The sequence below is a fragment of the Xenopus laevis genome, chromosome 9_10L (genome assembly GCF_017654675.1).
Source record: "Xenopus laevis strain J_2021 chromosome 9_10L, Xenopus_laevis_v10.1, whole genome shotgun sequence".
Classification (NCBI taxonomy): domain Eukaryota; kingdom Metazoa; phylum Chordata; class Amphibia; order Anura; family Pipidae; genus Xenopus; species Xenopus laevis.
Window position 1 is genome coordinate 68,845,219 of NC_054387.1, and position 21,375 is coordinate 68,866,593.

Sequence of the window (21,375 nt, forward strand, 5' to 3'; positions counted from 1 at the left end):
TTGTATATGGCCATGAAACAGCTCAGACACTTCTAATATCCTGTATACAATAGGAGGGTATTGTATTATATCCTATGTTATTAGTTCATTTACATATTTTATACATAATAATAACTTGTAGCAGTGGGGACTCCTAAAGTAAAGAGGAGACAGACACGTACTATACACAGCAACATTGCACTTGCCATCTTAACGGGTCATGCCAGAGGGGCTGCTGTTAGATGAGGTAGTCTCTTTTAATTGGGCCCACAGGCGACGTTTGGACCTCCATGTACATGAAATGTCTTTTTGAAGGTTAAAGGAACAGTAACACCGAAAACTGAAATTGTATCAATTAAAATATAATGTACTGTTGCTCTGCACTGGTAGAACTGCTGGGTTTGCTTCAAAAAGACTACTATAGTTTATATATACTAGCTGCTGTGCAGCCATGCTGCCAGCCATTCAAGATGAAAAAAGGATAAAAGGCACAGAATACATAATAGATAAAACGCTGTTGTATTGGACATGGTTTATCTGTTATGTTCTATGTAACCTATGCCTTTTCACCTTTTTTCCATTAGTCTTTCTGAAGCAAACACACAGCTTTTACCAGTGCAGAGCAACAGTATTAGATGTTAATTACTTCAAAACACTTTCATTTTTTAGTGTTACTGTTCCTTTAAGCCTTCCATATATTGGCCACTCAAAGCTAGCGACTCCGACGCCTGCCCGACCAATATCTTACTGAAAGTCGGCTAGATATCAATCAGACCGTTTTGAAAATCTTGACAGAAGAGGACCATGGCATGTAGCTGCAGTCCTCATCTGATGTCCTCAGTGCCAACAATCGACTCAGCTCAATTTGGCTCTGTACATGGGTGGCCAAATCAGACCCAGAGACACCTGTCTAGTGACCTTGCTAAATGAGTGGATGTGGAAATGTCTGGCCAGCTTAAGTGTGCAGGTAGTGGAAATCTGGTAAGACTGAACTATGAGTTAATAAGTCATGGCAAGGATTTAATTAGAATAGAAGGCCTTAGGTTGCAAGATAGAGCTCTAATTTGGCCACATATCTAGTGACTGTTTTAGTCAATTCAGTCATCATTTGTCAGCAAACTGTGTCCACTGTCCAATAGCAAAATTATCTGATCCTAGTGACCAGAGACAGACTGCCATAAGGGGCCCATAGTGTCCAGTGGTCCGAGCAGCACAGGGTGGGGCAAATTGGGGAAGGCATCATCCGGGAACTGAATAAATGTTAAATGCCAGTGACCCACATGAGATTGTGTAAGGGTCATCAAGGGTCAATTAGGGAATGTTTTATCCAGAAATGCATTATATATCACTATTAAATATTACTTAATAAATAAATCTGTCTCTGGGGATAAAGAATACAGTATAATTGAACTCAGGCAGACGATTTGTGATATAAGAAAAAAGTAAAATCCGTCTTGGCAGTGCTGATTTCAATCATATATTCCCCATATTTATTTTTTTTAGAAGCATTGCCGGCTAAAAGCAAAAAAAAAACTATTTGCTATATCTGCCATTGGCTGCTTCCCTTTATATCTTAATTAAGCCGTTTGCTTGAAACAACTGCTATCTCCATAGTAACCGCACTTAAAATACATTGGGGATTTTTGGGATTTGCTGCTAACAGTTGTCATCCTGTAACAGATCAGAGGCAGATCCTCTCTAAGGATACAGGTTTTTTTTTTTTTTTTTTACGTCAGGCAATTTAAATTATGGTTCTTTTTTACATTTTCTCATTTGATTCTGCTGCTGATAGATTTAGGTTATTAACATAAGAAAAGCAGACTGTTTATCCTTTGAAATCGTATTTTTTTCGATCTTAGTAGTAAAATAGCCTTCCTTATGCCCACCTGTACCTTATCACACTGTCTGCCATGTAATATGGGGCTCGTTTATCAGCATTGGACAAATATCCACCTGGGCAGTAACCCATGGCAACCAACAATATGTAGAATTTCATCGTTCTACCTGCAACTGGTTGTATTGGCTGCTGTGGGTTACTGGCTGGCAAATTTGTGGATGCTGGTAAATGAGGCCTAGTTGTCTGCTGCTAGACTAGGTACCACGATCATTTCCACATCAAGGTCTACCTGTCAATGTTCCATGCAGAGGGGGATTTTTGTCAAAATCTCCTGCCTGCCCTGTGGACAGATGCTGCCTACAAATCCAGGCCTGGCACCACGAGCCTCTAATAAGGTGTTTTACATAGTATTATAGTTTTAGTAACCAGGCAGAGTGGGGCATTTTTACCACCATTGTTCTCTGTTCAGAAGAAACCATCAAGTAACTAATATTGACTAGGCGTGGGCGAATTTGACCCGTTTAGTTTCGGCAAAAATAATTTGACGCAAATTTTTTTTTACGCACTGTGCCATTCAAGTCTATGGGTGCCCATCCCTAATAGTGACCAATAAGTTGCTTGCTTTCAAACTAGTGACCAGTAAATGCCCCCCCCCCCCACTATTGGCAGCAATGGGTTATTAGACCTAGTTATTAGACCTAGAGCAAATGTTGTCACTTTTATGATATTGCCCCCAACAGTAGGGGTGACGCTTTGGCTGCTGAGTACTTGCTGTTTAAACTGAACTTTATGGTATGAAATGACATAGAAAGTAGTATGAACTCTATGAATAAATGTATGGTGGATCAGGATTTGACTGGGCCTTACAGACCAATATATATATATATATATACATATATATATATATATATATATATATATATATATATATATATACACATATATATATATATATATATATATATACACATATATATATATATATATATATATATAGATATATATATATATATAGATATATATATATATAGATATATATATATATAGATATATATATATATATATATATATAGATATATAGATATATATATAGATATATAGATATATATATAGATATATATATATATATATATATATATAGATATATATATATATATATATAGGTATTAGGGGGTTTTATGTATGGCAACCCATACAGTACTTTGCATATTGGATTGCAAATAAACCCGGCATCATTTCAGCTGTCATATGATACACACTTGGCACCCGGCAGACGCATATTTCACGGGTCAACAAAACATCTTGTTTCACTGTAAGATTATAAGCGTAGGAATAATTTGCTTGCACTTCCCTGTCTAAGTAAATACAGAAATAGAAGTGGTTCCAGTCTTTATGTGGTGTTATAATTGGTGTGACTGGAGGAAGGAGGCTGTGTGCTGTGGATATCACAATGGTGATGGGGGGGGGGGAATGATGTCATGGCAGTGCTGCCTATGAGCAGATTAGTGAATGGCTGCTCTATATAGTTTCTTTGGAACACGTTTCTAACTGGGGTTAAACAAACATGTGAATGAGTGCAGGGCCACATATCAGTGCCCAGTTTTATTTACTCTGCTCTTTAAATCAACATAGGGAGAACTTGTTATTGCAAGTTCATATAGCTTGTACTGGCTGAGCTGCCTTCACAATTGCCCATTTGGAAAGGTATTGCAAGATTACTGTGCTAATGGGACAGTGGGGGTATTGTACATTATGATCTCATAGATGCACAAATAATGCTTATTGCCATAGGAAATGGTGTCATGTGAATGGTCGCTCTACCTCCATGTGTCATTATTGCATTTTATTTTATCTAAAGGAAATTTCAAGAAGTGAAAGCACAATTTGTGGAAGTTTGAGTCGCCCATGTGTGTGTATCAATACAACCGATTGTTTGTTGCTATGCCTAAAAAGCTCAATGATTATTTTTACTGTCCTGAATAACGTTCGGGATCTGGTAGAATCTCAGTGTTTTTCAGAAGAATTTGTAGTCTCTGAATCTGAGAGCCTGTCGAATTCGAACTTTTAAACATCACTGACATCACTTAAAGTCTTAAAGTCACGCGATTAATGGGGATCGAAAAATTTCAATATGCAAATTAGGGTTGGTATTTGATTCATGATTCCGCCAAATGCTCCCTGAAAGATTCAGGGTTCAGCCCAGTGTCGGACTGGCCCAGTGTCTGACTGGGATATCATGAAAATTCCTGGTGGGCCCAGGTGTCAGTGGGCCCTCCTGCTTCTAAACATTAGGCCTATTTCATGGACATTCCTTATTTTTATGAGAACAAAGAGGCTAAATCATATCTCCCAACTGTCCCTCTTTTGACAGCTCAACCCGCAGTCCCTCATTTGTACTGGAAAGTCCCTCTTTTCTATGCACTGAACAGCCAGAAAAAGAAACAAAGTTTCTCACTTAATTGGCTTTTAGCAGAGAGCCCAGCTAACAGGTGCAAATGAGATACTTTGTAACAATTTTGAGACACAAAAACACAGTTTAGATAAGGAGAAATATTTTCAAACTTTCATAATCTGTCAAATTTTGTAAAACAAACATGGTAATTAGGGGGTGTGGCCACAGAAAGGGGTGTGGCCACAGAAAGGGGTGTGGTCAAAAAATTGCTGCACTACGTGCGGGAAAAAAAATTTTGTCCCTCTTTTTACTTCCAAAATTTTGGGAGGTATGGCTAAATAAATGAAATAATAGCTTATAGTAAATAAAGAAAAGAGAATAGAGGTTGAGTGAGGAGAGGAATAATAGTAGTACCGAGAGTGGGCCCCTTGTCTAAGGTTTTTTGGTGTACCCCTGATATCTCAGTCCGACATTGGTTCCGCCCAATGCTGAATTGGGATTTGGTGCATCCCTAATACAGTATTCATAAAAGCACCACCGGAAACCCATTATCCAGAAGGCTCCAAATTACGGAATAGCTGTCTTTATCTATCCAAATAATCAAAATTTTGAAAAATGATTTCCCTTTTCTCTATAATTAAACAGTACATTGTACCTGATCCAAACTAAGATATAATTCATCCTTATTGGATGTAAAACCAGCCTATTGGGATTATTTAATGTTTACATGATTTTTTAGCAGATTTAAAGTATGGATGCACCGAATCCAGGATTCAGTTCGGGCTTCGGCCAGGATTCTGAGGTTCGGCCAAATCCAAAATAGTGGATTCGGTGCATCCCTAATTAAAAGTATGAAGATCCAAATTACGGAAAGATCTATTATCCGGAAAACCCCAGGTTCCGAGCATTCTGGATAATAGGTCTCATACCTGTATAACAGGCAAAAGTAGATTTTCCGTTGTTTTTTTAATACAATATAGTGGCCCTCTTTATACTGTCCTCACTTACTTGGACACATGAAATATTCTGCTCCATAAAACTATACCCCCATCAATTAAACTGCTTTCTAAATCATTTATTACGATTTTTTTCCATGCATGTAAAATGTTATCAGAGGCCACTGTCTGCAAAATGTAACATTTTAAAGTAATAGCCATAGAAACAATATTTAATTTAAAATGGGGACCTAAACCCCAAAAAGTGCATTTATGTTAACTTACAGAGCGAGAGTGCTTTTGCATTTTACATTTTTTTATTTTTAGTGGCTTCTGAGATATTCACTGGGAATACTAGGTTCTTGGCCCACGGTTAAACTATCCTGACTATGTCCTTGCTGTATAGTCAGTTAACCATAGGGTTGAACCAAGAGCCTGGTATTAGCCAGCGAACCTGGGTGCAAAATTTGCATCTGGCTCCCCTCCCTCAGGACCCATGAAGAAGCTTGCTTGTATCTGCTAGCCTCTTGACTTTCTCAGAAACACTTCCTGAAGAATTCCTCTGCAGGCCCCATGGGTGGTCAGACACGGGTGCACGTACACCCCAGTCTCCGCAGTAGTTCACAGTTTATAGCTTCTCGTATATCAGAAACTACTATAGATAAAATATGTAGATTGCAAAAGTGCTCAAGGGAGCACACTGAGTAGGTTTGCATAGCTCTGTTTCTTGGATTTAGATCATTTTTACTGTGAGGAATAACCACAGAGACAATCAGATGTTCTGTGATTCCTATTTAATATTTTAGTGTTGTATTACATTCCTGGATTATTTTTGTCTCACACTGATTGGTTGCGTTCTTGATATCTCGCTAGGTCTGCGTTGAGAAACAGCGCTTCGAGAAGCTTATGGAACATTTCAGAAATGAAGACAATAATATAGATTTTATGGTGAGTGTCAGTTACTGTGTCTTTGTGTTTTCCTTACAGTTTCAAGAAGGAGGAAGTGCTGTGTGTAAGGCCCATAAAGCCATGAAGTTATTTCAGTAATAAAGTGCTGACAGTATTTCACAAAAGTGTTTATGAGATCAAATTAAATTTGCTTTATTGCCCTGACTCAGGATAGATTGCACCTTTATGTGTAACAATCATAGTCCTATTATGCTTTATATTTAAATGTAACCATTTCCCTTCTGCTCAGCAATGCCCAGTAACTTCTATAACACTGAATCTTATTTGAATTTAAAAAAACAAACGGCGTGGTTGCCCCAGCATTGGCATTATGCTGGGCTCTCTTTACACAGCTTTAATTTCCATGTTTCTTAGAATAATAATAGAGCAACAGAACTGAGCAGAGAAAAATCAGAAAAAGCTTCAGTTCTCAATAACTTAATTTAGCTGGCCAAATAGATCAGCATTGGTCATTGATGTTTTAAATTCATTATATTAGCACCTTTGAAACTGTTAACATCTGAAAACTAGGAAAAAAAGTAAAGAGTGTCAATTGCAGAAGTGGCCTTGTATTGTGTTATAATTCCCTTACAAGAACTTAAGAAAAGGTTAGGCAGCCCAGGGATATGGCCTGCCATAATGACTGTTAAAGGAATTGTTCAGTATAAAAATAAAAACAGGGTAAATAGATAGGCTGTGCAAAATAAAAAATGTTTCTACTATAGTTAGTTAGCAAAAAAATTAATCTATAAAGGCTGGAGTGACTGGATGTCTAACATAATAGCCACAACACTACTTCCTGCTTTTCAGCTCTCTTGGTTTCCACTGATTGGTTACCAGACAGTAACCAGTCAGTAACTTGAGGGGGGCACATGGGTCATAACTGTTGGTTTTGAATCTGAGCTGAATGCTGAGGATCAATTGCAAACTCACTGAACAGTTATGCCCCTTGCGGCCCCCCTTAAAGTTGCTGACTAACTCAGAGTTAGAGAACTGCAAAGCAGGAAGTTGTGTTTTGTTCTGTTACATTAAACATCCGCTCACTCCAGCCTTAATAGATGACATTTTTGGCTAACTAACTATATTAGAAATATTTTTTATTTTGCACAGCCTATCTATTTACCCAGTTTTTATTTTTACACTGAACTGTTCCTTTAAAGGGACTCTTTATAGCAGGAACAGCACCTATTTTTAGACGTAGCATGTACAGAATGATGCATAGCAATATGCTAATATAGTTATTCCTCTATGCTAAGCACAATTCTATAGAAACAGCCTGCTGAATTTTCTCTTAGCCTGTACAGAAATACACCATACAACTATACCAGCATAGGTATTTCCCTGGATCAAGCATAATTCTGCAGGAACAGCCCCCTAAGTTTTTTTATACCCAATATCAACTCTATGTCAGTTTAGGTAAATCCCTTGTATCAGAGAGAATACAGGTCATTGAAAGAAAAGCTGAAATAGGAAAAGGCTAAAAATTTCATGCAGACGGCACAAGGACTGAAGAGATGGATGTTGGGGGCTGGGATACCAAGGGGAGTATTGTATACACTCCCTAGTATTTCTGCACTGCACACAGAATTTCTAATTAGGGAGTTGAGCTCATGCTGTTTGTGTACTTTCAGGTGGCATGCATGCAGTTCATTAACATTGTCGTCCATTCGGTAGAAGACATGAATTTCCGCGTTCACCTTCAGTTTGAATTCACCAAATTAGCTCTGGATGAGTATTTGGATGTAAGTATTTTATTTACATAACCTGTATATGGCAAGGAGACCCTGTTGATGTTAGAAGGTTAGAGCCACAATCTGTAGGATTTTACATACAGCTTTCCTATGGATGTGCATATTTGCACCTTACACTGTGCTCACTCTTTGAGATGCTGTAGAAAAGTTTAGGCCTCATTTACAAAAGGGGGCCCCTGAAGAGCTGGCTGCCCAATTAAAAAAAAAGTATACACTGCCCTAGAAACTGTGACACATTTTTCAACTGATTATTTTCCTGCTGTACAATCATGTATGACTGTATGTATTTATATAGAAAATACAGTAAGCTTTTCCTAGTCTGTTGGTCTTTTCAGCTGATTGTGTTCGTGCATAATGTCTATTTGTGGTCGGCCAAAAGCCAACCACAGACTTAATCTTGTGCCAGATATTCACGAGATAATATCAGTCACAGTTGAATAAACTCATTAAAATTTGACCTGCCCAATTGAGTCAATACAGTATTCCAGTGGCACACTGCTAATGTTATAAAATCACTAAATTTAGTTACCTAAGAACTTTCAGTGATTTTTTTGAGACCTTTACTATTATATATACATTATACTATAAATATATACCACGGGTATGGTTGGAAACCCATTATTCAGAAATCTCTGAATTTTGGAAAGGCTATTTCCCATAGTTTCCGATGTAATCAAACAATTCACATTTTTAAAAATGATTTCCTTATATTCTGTGAGATTAAAACAGCACCTTGTATGATATAATTAATCCTTATTGGAGACAGAACAATGCTATTGGGTTTAATGTTTAAATGATTTGTTTGTATATTTTAGTTATGTAGATCCAAATTTCAGAAAGACTCCTTATCTGGAAAACCCCAGCTCCCGAGCTTTCTGGATAACAGGTCCCATACCTGTATATACTATTAGTTATTAGTTATGTATTTGTATACATATTTACTATTAGTTATTAGTTATGTATTTGTATACATATTTACTATTAGTTATTAGTTATGTATACATGTGCAGTAGCACATGGAGTGCTAGATGCGTAAGTGCCCATGATATTTAATATTCATTGAAGTTTCTTAATTTACAGAAATTAAAGCACACAGAAAGTGACAAGTTGCAGGTTCAGATCCAGGCGTATCTGGATAACGTATTCGATGTGGGAGCTCTTTTGGAAGATGCTGAAACAAAGAATGCAGCTTTGGAAAGAGTTGATGAACTGGAAGAAAACATTTCTCATGTAAGATACAAATAAATAAAGGTACCTAATGGCGTTGTGGGAAACCACACAGGAAACCACCTGAGCTTCACTAATATATATATATATATATATATATATATATATATATATATATATATATATATATATATATATATATATATATATATATATATATATATATATAATTTGAGAATATGGTCTTGATAAGGGTCTTAGGAGCAGACCGCAGCGTTGGCCGGTTCTTCTTTTTAATGTAAACCAATAAATATGGAATTTTAACTTTTTGTAAAAAAATCCTGGTGTGCATCTTTTCCCTTGCTATTTGGATAATTTTGCCATTGAAGATAGCACCCACGTAATTGACTTAGTTATACATGTATTACGGTGTGCGTTAAGGTTTTTGGACTGTGTATGTGTGTGTGTGTGTGTATATATATATATATATATATATTGTATGTTTTCTTCCTCCTTTTTAAATGCTATTTATTTAAAAATAATGGGCAAAGTTCTCTTCCTGATTAACAGTTATCAGAGAAGCTGCAAGACACTGAGAACGAAGCAATGGCAAAAATCGTAGAACTGGAAAAACAGCTTATGCACAGAAATAAAGAACTGGATATTGCAAGGGTAAGCGTCTAAAGTTGGCCCTTTGATATGTTTCCAGTCATAAACAAAGACCCATATTGGAGTGCTCTATTCTGTGCCACAAATAATTGAAACCCAAGACATAATTCTTCTTATTCTACTGGTATTTCTCAACTGGGTATTGGATATACAATATCTTCCTACGGCTACACAAATATGGTGCTCTGTAATGAATATACACGGCTACCAGGCTATGGGCACTTTTATTGTTAAAGAAGGTACAAGCACACTAGTATGTAAAGTACCATAGGCCCAACAATATACTATACACAGTGTAATATAATACCCCAAGGGGTTTACATTTTAAGTTACACAGCAAACAGTATGCTGTGGAACTATAAGAATGTGCAATGATATTCCTGTGGAAGAGCTTCCATTTCTTCTAAAAGGATGTTTCTAATCTAATACATTTAGATTATGCATTAATGTAGTCATACAGGGCAACTTGTACAGTATTCCAATGGACATATACCATACAGGGGGCCATACACATGTATGGCCACCCTTGTATTGTTCTGTTTGTTCAAGGTGAAAGACTGGAGCAGCAGGAAGTGAAGAGAATCAGCAGATGTGTCTACTCTTCACTTCCTTTCAGCTGACTGTTGGAAATTTCGGCCACAACCAAGGTTCCTTGGTCCACTAGGATCACATAATTATTGGTCTGAACAGACCTTCAACTGGCTGTACATTCCACCTTTACTTGTAAAAAAAAAACTATCTACAGATCTCTCCAGTAATCCTCTTTATCTGGCCCCTGCTTACAATTTGTTACACCTTTTTTCAACCCATTTCTGTATTTAATCCATTCTACAGGAGGTTTGCAAAGATGCAAATACCCAAGTACATACGTTACGGAAAATGGTGAAGGAGAAAGAAGAAGCCATTCAGAGGCAATCAACACTTGAGAGGAAAATCAATGAACTGGAAAAGCAAGGGTCGATCAAAATTCAAAAGAAAGGAGATGGAGACATTTCCATTACGCCAATGGTTGCTTCAGGGTCTGTGCCGTCGGGCTCAGAAGCAACACCTGGAGGAGCACCTGGAGGTTCCAATTCTGGACCTTCAATTCCATGTGGAACTACTAGTGTCCCTGGTGCTTCTGGCGCTTTATCTTCAGCAACATTGGTCCCACCCTCTTCTCCTTCATTAGGTCCCAGTTCAGGTAAGAGCCAGTTTAGAACCAGAACGAGAAATAGCTATATATATATATATATATATATATATATATATATATATATATATATATATATATATATATATATATATATATATATATATATATATATATATACGCTTCTTTCTCAAGCATTACAGATATATATCTAATATATATATTAGAAATTGAGGCTGAATATGGAAAATATAGCATTGACATGTATAAGAGTTTCAATGGAAGTGTAACAATTGATAAAAAAAATCTTTAGAGCTGTTATTTTTTAAATATCTTTTATTCTAGTGCACAATGGTCCAGTGTCAGCGCCTTCTCCACCACCACCTCCACCACCTCCTCCTCCACCCCCTCCTCCTCCTCCACCACCTCTCCCATCAGCAGAACCTCCTGTTCCTCCACCACCACCTCCACCACCAGGAGCTCCTCCCCTACCAGGAACAGCCTCTCCGACTGTTATATTCAACTCAGGACTAGCAGGTGTGTCTGTGTGTGCATGACTTTGTGTATATGTGTGTTAGCACATACCAGTGCGTAGATTCTTCTTTATCATATGTTCTATATTACTATACCTGAAGTACATTTCAGTTACTGTGTGTTTTGCTGCTGATGATTTAATAATAATTCAACATATTTCTTTATTTTTGTACTGCCACAAGATGGACCCATCAAGCTATTCTGTAGGTTTGCCATGTTATTTTTCTATGTAATATTACCTTTTTTGTTCTCTTCATTTTGATCTTTGGATTGTGTCTCTATGAGTGGGAGGGGGTATTTGGGGCCGCAAAAATGGCAACATATTAACACAAAGCCTGAGAGAAAATTGCAACTTGATATTTCTTAGAAAAATACTAAATCATAAGAACTATCAGAGTTGACTGTGTAGAGTTGGATTTCCTTTGAAAAGACCTCTGTATGGCATAATGGCATCTAGTCTTGAGAAGCACTTGTTTCCTATTAATATGTTATTTTTAACTACATGGTGCTGAAATTCACACTGGAATAATATATGTAATATGCTCCTTACTAATGTCCTTAAGAAATGTACTGGATCAACAGAAGTCTTTAACTTTGCTAGGAACTGAAATGACTGGAAGTAGGACCAATCTTTTTGTTATAACCTGCATTGCAACACTATGAATAATATTCATAATGATCAAGCCATATGTAAGTGTTTTAAGCCATAGCAGCCAATCGGCAATTAGACCGGACTTGTCACCACAGTTAAGATTAATTCAAACGAGTATATGATTGGATGCTATGGTTTACTACTCATTTGTTTTCCAAAATGGTTGCCCTCTTCTCAATCATTCATCCATCTTTCATTACTTAGAATGCAATATCCTTTTGGCACATGTCCACCTTCATCACATGTGGGAGGTCATTACATAACATTGGCACTAAGTATCAAGGGCTTGTAAAACATCGGCCAGGTGGCAACACTAATGATTCATTGCCTATAACTGAGCCATAATCATTTCCCTAATGTACATCAGTAATGTCACTGAGATGTAGTATTAATATAATATTAAAATCTAAATACCTGTTTTTTTCCCATTTCTGGAATGGTAAAGCTGTGAAAATTAAGAAGCCAATCAAGACAAAATTCCGCATGCCCGTTTTTAATTGGGTTGCACTCAAACCCCATCAGATCAATGGCACAGTGTTTAATGAGATCGACGATGAAAGGATACTGGAGGTAAATACTCTTTTAATGACAGGGAAGGCTTGATATCTGAATGGCATAAGATATACTTGGGCAGCCTGCAGGCTTCCAGATGTTCCTTCTCTATAGCTCTCAGCACACTTCAGCTGTTGGTGGGACTGATACAACAATATTTGAAAGACAACAGGCTAGACATACTTGGCATAAACCAAAGGTTCCCAAACAGCAAAGCTGCCCCTTTTAATAGAGCCTGCGTCCTTTTAATTGTGGGGGGCCAACCTCAAAGATATGTAGAATAAGAACGGTGTTAATGTCTTGCATGTATACATACGTAAGTGCCCATATTACCTTACTTTTTCCTTTTAAAATATTTCTTCCTCTAGGATATAAATGTTGACGAATTTGAAGAAATATTCAAGACAAAAGCCCAGGGACCAGCTATCGACATCTCTTCTACTAAGCAAAAAGTGGCACCCAAGGTATTGAGTAAAGTGACGTTACTGGAGGCAAACAGGGCCAAAAATCTCGCCATTACCCTAAGGAAAGCAGGGAAGACAGCAGAGGAAATATGCAAGGCTATTCAGATGTAAGTTGCCATTTTCATCATATATTTGATTTTAAAAAAAAAACAAGCAAGGGGTGCCAAATGTATTGCTCATTATACTGCATGGTCAGAAAAACATGACCACATCAAAAAAAACTTTTGCAAAAAAAATCAAATTCTTCCATTCATTTGGCAGTTCTTAATTATAAGTATCTAATGTCTTACCCCATTTATACAATTTCTTGTTTATTTGTTTAGTTTTGTCTTAACTTGCCTATAAAATATATGGCTTCTCCCGGCAGTATCATTTTATTTCTCTATTTTTAGAGAACAGAGTTAGTAAACTCAATTGAATCATTACTACTTGTATAAATTACTTGTATGATATAAAACAAATTCCTCATTTATAAACAGAGGTTTCCATTCTTTTTCTATGACAATTTAAAAGCAAGAGGCTTCATATAGAATAATGAATCAGGCTTTCTAGAACACTCAGCGTTTTTTAGATGATTTGTGCTTCTCGCTGTTCTCCGCACGGAGAGCCAATGGATACAATTGGATTCTTGTTTTGAGATCCAATGGTATTCATAAGCTTGCCAACATGGCCAGATTTATCTGCATTATTAAAATCCCTTCTGTTAATTGTGTTATTTACTCTCTCTGCCAAATCCCACATGGACTCTGGCCGGTTACAAGCAATCTTTTTATGACTTGAAATATAGCTAGTTTATTTTCCTTAAAGGGAAACTAATGTGTCAGTTTGTGTTTGTCTACTGGAAATTAAAAAATACTATATGATGATGTTCCATTTTGTTCCCTCCCTGCCAGCACCTTCCCATAGTCCTCCTATTTTATTATACTATTTAGATGCCAATTCATATGTTGGGTAAACCCTATGTAAAAAATAATGAGTATGTTTTTAAACATATCACTCCAAGCATAATACATGGTTGGACGGTGACCCTTGTTAGCCACTGTATGGGGTATTTGACCAATCTGAACCAGGATGTGCCTGCTCCTTCATTACAGATCTGAAGGAATATCCTGTGAGATGATGTATTGTTTCTGTGAGTTTTGCTATTCACATCAATAGCCAATAACCAAAAAACGGTCCCTTGGTTGGCCAGATTTAGTCTGCTGTTTGCATGCACATGGCTTGTATCAAGTGTCTTAGTATGAAGCCCTTGTAGGTGCAACTGGCTTGAGTCTAACTTGGATCCACTATTTTCAAAAACATATAGCTTAAGCTTTTTGATAATTATGTCAGGAGACAACTCAGAGGTGTTGTAACCTGATAACTAGTGATGATCAGACATATAGGGACAGAAATGGCAGCAGGAGTTGGCAGCTGATAGAAATGAACCACTTAAAGCATCATGAATGTGCAGCTGGCATCCGTACAAGGGAATCCTGGATCTTTTACAGCCAACTTGAAATGCACAAATTGGCTACAATACAATCCCAGCTAATGGAATGATACAATTAATTGTAAATTTGAGTCCCTAGTTCATCGCTACTCATTGTGATTTTCCAACTTCCTGTTTATAATAACTTATGATATATGTGTAGGGTAACTGAAAGGAACTTTTTTTTGAGGATCTTTTTGGACTGTATAGAATATTTTTTAAAGACCCTCTTACATTATGGAAACCTTTTGCACCTTTTTGTTTTTGTTACGTTACCTACAGGTTTGACCTGAAGACGCTGCCAGTGGACTTTGTTGAATGCTTAATGAGGTTCATGCCAACGGAGAGCGAGGTAAAAGTCTTGCGGCAGTACGAGCGAGAAAAGAAGCCACTGGAGAATTTGTCGAATGAAGATCGATTTATGATGCAGTTCAGTAAAATAGAGCGGCTAATGCAGAAGATGACCATCATGGCTTTTATAGGGAACTTTTCAGAGAGCATTCAGATGTTAACACCAGTAAGTCTTGTGTACTTGTGCTGATGAACGTCATTTACTGTCTTCTTTCAAATGTGTTATAACTTTATTAGGGCCTGGGCTAAAACAGACTTTGTGGGGACCACATTATTTATAAAAAGTATGACTATTTTTTGGTGTTGTACTATTGTACTGAAAACCTACTGTCTACATCATAACCATAAGTGATCGTGGGTCAAGAGAAGGATGCTTTGTTTTCACTGGATGTATAAGGAGGGGTACTGGAAGAAAAGTCACAATGTTTGCTCCTGGGAACCAGTATGTAGAAACCAATCAGATGCTTTCTTCCAAATGGGTGACCAGTAAATGCAACTTGCTGATTGGCAGCTATGGGATACTAGCAGGGATGGGTGAATTTGACCCGTTTCGCCAAAAATTCGCCGCTGGTGAAATTTCGCCAACAGCCATTAAAGTCTATGGGCGTCCAAAAAATTTTGTTGCACGTCTTTTTTTTTTTTTTTGACGCACGCCGCCATACAAGTCTATGGGCGTCATTTCCGCCGCAAAACAAGGCAAAAAATTTGGCCCATCCCTAGATACTAGACCTTTTGCATACTTTGTAATGTTTATTACATTAAGGAGCATATTACGCTGTGTAAAAACCAGTGGGATAAAACACCACACATCACAATGGCATAAAAAAAACCAGTGTAAAACGTTTACGCCAGAATCAATTGTAAAATAACGGTGGCAAATCTGGCATTTGCATAGTGTAAAATTACACACGTCTTGTTATTATTTTACACATCATTTTTTTCAGAGAATTTCGTTTTACACAGCATAATAAGTATGCTCCTGATTGTTAGACTGGGGGTTTCTGCATTTCTGCAGCACCTGGGGCCCCCACATCTCTAACTCCATCCCTGTCCAACAGTTATCATGAATGGGGATTTTCTTGTATTATTATTATAGCCTTGATGATACAATAGCATATTCCTACTGATTTCTGTATCTTTCATTGTAGCAACTTCATGCCATAATTGCTGCATCGGTTTCCATTAAGTCGTCCCAAAAGCTCAAGAAAATACTGGAGGTATGAACTAAATTTATAATGAGACGATTTGTTACAGGGGTAAATCCTCTAGCGCCTCAACTGGTGTTCCAATAAAATTCCCAGCATGCACCATTTGTTAGGAGTTGCTGGGAGTAATAGCTCCACCCTAGCAGTAGAGTTGCAGGTAAAAATATACCATGGCATTGAACAGAATGTTTCATTTGTTTTGCTCCTTTTTAACCCAGATCATTCTAGCCCTTGGGAACTACATGAACAGCAGTAAAAGAGGGGCAGTTTATGGCTTTAAGCTTCAGAGCTTGGACTTGGTAAGTTTTTAAATTCGAAACATAATATTTCCAATTAATTATAATATTAAAGATGTGTTTAGACTAGAGAATGTATGTGTTTATTTTAATTTATATTTAAAGTACCACTACATCCTCAGATATTCCGGTGCTTAGTACCCGTGGGAGCCGATAAGGAAGGCTGTAAGTGGTCCAACAGAATAACAGTGGTATCTTAGGCATAGGCAACAAGGCAAACAGAGTTAGTAAGACTTTTATAGAAGCTAGAAGGTAACAGAGCAAAATGGATATAAATATACCTTTACCTCGTAAAGAGACAATAATATCCAAAAACAAAAAGGCCCTGACTGAAGCTCTGCCATGTCTCCAAAATTGGCCAATAAAAATTGTCAACTACGTCTCTCCAGACAAAGTCAAAAGTCTTTATGTATCTATTGAAAATGCCATTGGTGTGGGTGGTCAAATTGTGAACCATTTGTTTGGCAGCCTTGATTAACAAACTAAGGCTCAGCAGAACTGAAATCCAAATCACTCCATTTCAGACTAGGACTTTTGCTTCAAAGATAACGTTTTAACATGTGCAGAGTTTAAATAGCTTTGAAAAACAAAAAAAATCACCAAAAATCCCAGCTGTATCTGTGCATGTGTGGCCAATTTTTATTTTCTGATTATGAAATATCAATAAATCCCTGAAAGATATATGTTTTCCCCCTGCTGAAATAGATTTCCCATATGCCTGCAGATAGACTGGAGGAAGTTCTTCCCTCCAGTGGGCGACAGGCAATAATAAATTCATTGCAAAAGATCCATCCTCTAATTGTGAAATTCCATTGTCAGCTTTTAGAGACAAAGTCAACGGACAGAAAACAGACATTGTTGCACTATATCTCCAACGTGGTACGAGAAAAGTATCTACAAGTCGCTCACTTCCATAATGAAATTCATTACGTGGAGAAAGCAGCGGCAGGTAAAGGATTTTGTGTATACAGTAATATATAAACGGCCTCTCTTGCTAGACGTCATTTAAAGGAAAACTGTGCTTTTTTAACCTATATTTGTCAGTGTAAATATAAAGTATTTTTGGGTTTCACCTCCCCCCTCCCATTAAAATTGGAAACATATTAAATGACTTTGCTGAATAGGTAATCATATTTTACCAATCCACAGTAATCAAAGTTGGGTTAAAAAAGAGGGAGATCGAGACAAAAAATAGTCACTCTGTGAGTCTAATTACATAGGGTTCCTCTACATCAGGGGTGCCCAAAAGGGATAGCTGGTGAGCAGTAGATCTCAAGACACTATTAGCGAACAGCTTGTCTAAATTACCCTCCTGTTTCGTTCTTTTCATTCAGATATGTATTACACTTAGGTTACATAAGAAATTGTTACTTGTTAAATATAGCAGTATACATTTTCTTAATATTTAAGTAATATTCTCCATGGAATAGAATGCTAAAAATGCCTTTCTGGATGTAGATCATAATGGGACATCATCACTAAAACTAGACCTTGCAGTAGTAAAGTATGGGCATGCCTGCTCTACACGCAACAGCTCAATTCAATAAATCAATACAGATGGATTGCTTTAAGTGTGTCCATGTGAATGTGATGTTGATAAAGGAATTAACTGATCTCTTTGTTTACTGAAATAACTGCATGTTTGAGACGCTGCATCTTTAAGATTGGGATTTCAACCAAAAAACTCTCCTTCTCCATTAAATGCAGGTTTTCCATACATGTCACTCCAGCGCCCCATGCTGGCCATTTGTAATTATACATAGACAATTGGCAGTAAGGTGTATTCTCTATGAGATGCATTACATGATAAAGACAAAGCCCAGGGGGCACAGTGAACCCATGTTTGGTAAAAATGATCTACTGGAAATATCTAGTCTATATAAAATATATTTTGCCCTTGTATCTATAATGTCCACCCAAGAGGCTGGTCTTGGGGTCTCCATGCAGATGACCTGTTGCTGATATGAGGTTTAAGCTTATATGTCCAAGGGCACAATGAACCCTACAGAGACCCCTGCACAATGCATTCTATGGTAAATCAGTCTACTAACATATCTAGTAGAGGTTTCACTATGTAATATATCTTTTGCGCATCTAAATTGTTAACCCATAAGGCCCTCATGATTTTGAAGTCCCCCATGCAGATGATCTGTGTTCCCAAGCCAACAACCAGTTCTGCTGATATGTGAGTATAAGCCCAGGGTCACAATTGACCCAACAAAGTTCCCTGCATAATGCAGTCCATGGTAAATAGATCTAAAATATTTATCTATATATATATATATATATATATATATATATATATATATATATATATATATATATATATATATGTCTTTTGCACTTGTATCTATGTCACCCCAAGAGGCTATTTTGGGGTCCCACAGGTAAGCATAAGTTTGTCCAAGTCAACAGCCACTTCTGCTGAAAATAACTATAAGCTTACAAGTTCAGGATCTACAATAAATTCTGTGCAGTTTCCCTGCGTACTTCAGTCCATAATACATTGATCAGCCAATTTAGGTTATCGGTAATAGTTTCTATTTGCAATGAGAAATATTACATCCCCATTAATAAGACATCTGTGTATTTCTGTTGGTACCATTTGTTCATCACTGTTTTGCAGTTTCTCTTGAAAATGTTCTTTTGGATGTGAAAGAACTTCAACGAGGAATGGACCTAACGAAAAGAGAGTATTCTATGCATGACCATAATGTCATGCTGAAAGAATTCATCCAAAATAACGAAGTGAGGCTCAAGAAACTGCAGGATGATGCAAAAATTTCTCAGGTAAAGTTACAACGGGTTTTCATTGGCTGCTTTTAGGGATCACTACGTATCTTCCTTGGTGAATTATTATAAGGGCACTCGGGTGGAGTCATCAGAACTTAGGCCCACTGACACCAAGTCCAGCTTTTTAGTCAAACAACTATTCAAAGGAGGTTTAAGTGATATCAAGACTTTAACTGTCTGGGTTTGTATTTTTCAGGATGCCTTTGATGATGTTGTGAAGTATTTTGGAGAGAATCCCAAAACTACTCCTCCGTCTGTATTCTTTCCAGTCTTCGTCAGATTTGTGAAGGCCTACAAGGTTGGGAGCAGCAAGTGTCTTTTTAATGAGATGGAAATGTATAAGATACAATCTGTCCCTGGTGTTCTTTAGAGAAGCACAGTATACTGTATTTTCATGTGCTGTTATGTTTGCAGCCTATTGATGAACTAACAGCCTACAAAAATGGTTCCCAAATTGTGTGTCTGACCCCATGGGGGGAATTAGAGCAGTGGTAGGGTAAGGCTAAGCCTTAAGGCCAGTTGGGGTTTGAATTATGGAAAATGTCTATTTGCTCTTCTCAAAAAATCTGGAAGCCCAACTTGAAGGCTGATAAAGGTGAGCTTTGGGGTGACAAATATTGTCCCCAAATTAATTAGATATTCTTGAAGCTGTGGTTGAATGACTGATACACAGATATTTTCTATATCTGTACCTATTTTGTTGGACCAAAGGTTGGACACTCAGGTGGGACTTAAACTGAAAACTCTTGACAATAACTGGGCTACAGAATCATATCTATCCTAAATGTATATACTTGTTTTAATGTTTTTAGAATGCTGATGAGGAGAATGAGATGAGGAAAAAACAGGAGCAAGCGCTTATCGAGAAGCTTCTCGAACAGGAAGCCATGATGGAACAACAGGACCAAAAGGTTTGCCCAGTTCATTAAGCTCTTCCTGATCTTGCTTTGAGTTAGCGTATGTCTGGCCTGAATTACTAAAGTTTAAAAATTGATAGGTTTAAGTCACCAGGAAATTTTTTCATCAATCTTTTACATTTGGAGAATGGTGGAATGGTGAAATGATCTTCTCTGGTGAATGTTTACTGTTAAAATGTGGTCACCATTGTGGTTCTGCCATAATGGTCCAATTTAAAAAGGGTCAAAAAGGTTTTAGGGCACATCATTGGTTTTCATTGAAATAAGGATTGCCTATTGAAAATATTCAAATAGTTTCAATCATGGATGGTGGAGGGATACAGAAATGGTTGTCAATGTAGAAATTGAAATTTGTAGTAGTAGTAAAACATTATTGAAATCCCATTACTTCTGGGGCAGGTGAACCAGTTTGGCAAATTATTGACGGGTAGTAAAATATCAATAATTTCCCCTCTCATTTTACCCAAAAGTAGTTATTCATGCTCCTTTAGGGAAAAAAGAATTTGGTCAGGTCAAAAAATTTCATCAATTTTAAAAAAAATTCATCAATTGCTAAAAAAAAAGGATTTTTAAGGGGGTTAAGTGATAAAAAGTACAACATCTTCTACAAGTCTAGTCACCTTCAATAACCATTTACTGGTCACATGTGTAAGGGCAGAGGCACACGCTGCAATTCGGGGAGATTAGTCGCCGGCAAGATGGCACGATTCGTTTTCTGAAGTCGCCCGAAGTTGCCTTATGAGGAAACTTCGGGTGACTTTGGAAAACAAAGCCCACCGAGTGTCATCCCGCCAGCGATTTACATTCTACCCGGCGGGAAGGCAGAAGAGGGAGTTCAGGGAGATTAGTCGCCCCGGAGAAGAGGAGATTTGTTGCCGGACGACTAATATCCCCGAATCGCAGCATGTGTTTCTGCCCTTAAAGCAAACAATTAATTGTTTGCTATAGGTTACTACACCCATAGTAGAAATCCTTGGAAAATTGTTTGAAAGGCAACATATCTGTTGAAATATAATAATAATATACTGCTTCATTTTCTTTTCAAATTTCAGTCTCTGTCACATAAATCAAAGCGGCAGCAGCAAGAATTAATCACAGAGCTGAGGAGACGACAGGTGAAAGACAACAGACATGTCTACGAGGGGAAAGATGGTGCTATAGAAGATATCATCACAGGTACGGAAACTGCCTTTTCACTGGGAATTCATAAACTGCAACTACAGTTACATGTCTTTTTCACTAAACTATTTAATGCACTTGGGGGTGTAACATGGCAAAAGTCTAACTAGTCCTATGACTCATAGCAACCAGTAAAAGCTAAGTGCTGATT

At 37.4% G+C, this 21,375-nt stretch overlaps 1 protein-coding gene across 8 annotated transcripts in view; it reads left to right on the forward strand.

Annotated features, from left to right (window-relative positions):
• LOC108701328 (formin-like protein 2) overlaps positions 1 to 21,375 on the forward strand; it is a 119,852-nt gene that overhangs the window by 85,084 nt on the left and 13,393 nt on the right. For 5 of the 8 annotated variants that reach the window (XM_018235771.2, XM_018235770.2, XM_018235776.2 and 2 more), the window contains exons 10-26: positions 6,017 to 6,091; positions 7,723 to 7,833; positions 8,923 to 9,072; positions 9,580 to 9,681; positions 10,513 to 10,861; positions 11,156 to 11,347; positions 11,527 to 11,547; positions 12,442 to 12,566; positions 12,917 to 13,119; positions 14,766 to 15,000; positions 15,983 to 16,051; positions 16,258 to 16,338; positions 17,155 to 17,284; positions 18,962 to 19,125; positions 19,325 to 19,426; positions 19,941 to 20,039; positions 21,098 to 21,221. In XM_018235771.2, the coding sequence (XP_018091260.1) occupies positions 6,017 to 6,091; positions 7,723 to 7,833; positions 8,923 to 9,072; positions 9,580 to 9,681; positions 10,513 to 10,861; positions 11,156 to 11,347; positions 11,527 to 11,547; positions 12,442 to 12,566; positions 12,917 to 13,119; positions 14,766 to 15,000; positions 15,983 to 16,051; positions 16,258 to 16,338; positions 17,155 to 17,284; positions 18,962 to 19,125; positions 19,325 to 19,426; positions 19,941 to 20,039; positions 21,098 to 21,221 (2,332 nt within the window). The remainder of the gene's footprint in view (positions 1 to 6,016; positions 6,092 to 7,722; positions 7,834 to 8,922; positions 9,073 to 9,579; positions 9,682 to 10,512; positions 10,862 to 11,155; positions 11,348 to 11,526; positions 11,548 to 12,441; positions 12,567 to 12,916; positions 13,120 to 14,765; positions 15,001 to 15,982; positions 16,052 to 16,257; positions 16,339 to 17,154; positions 17,285 to 18,961; positions 19,126 to 19,324; positions 19,427 to 19,940; positions 20,040 to 21,097; positions 21,222 to 21,375) is intronic. The other 3 variants (XM_018235774.2, XM_018235775.2, XM_018235773.2) reach the window with 1 other exon arrangement.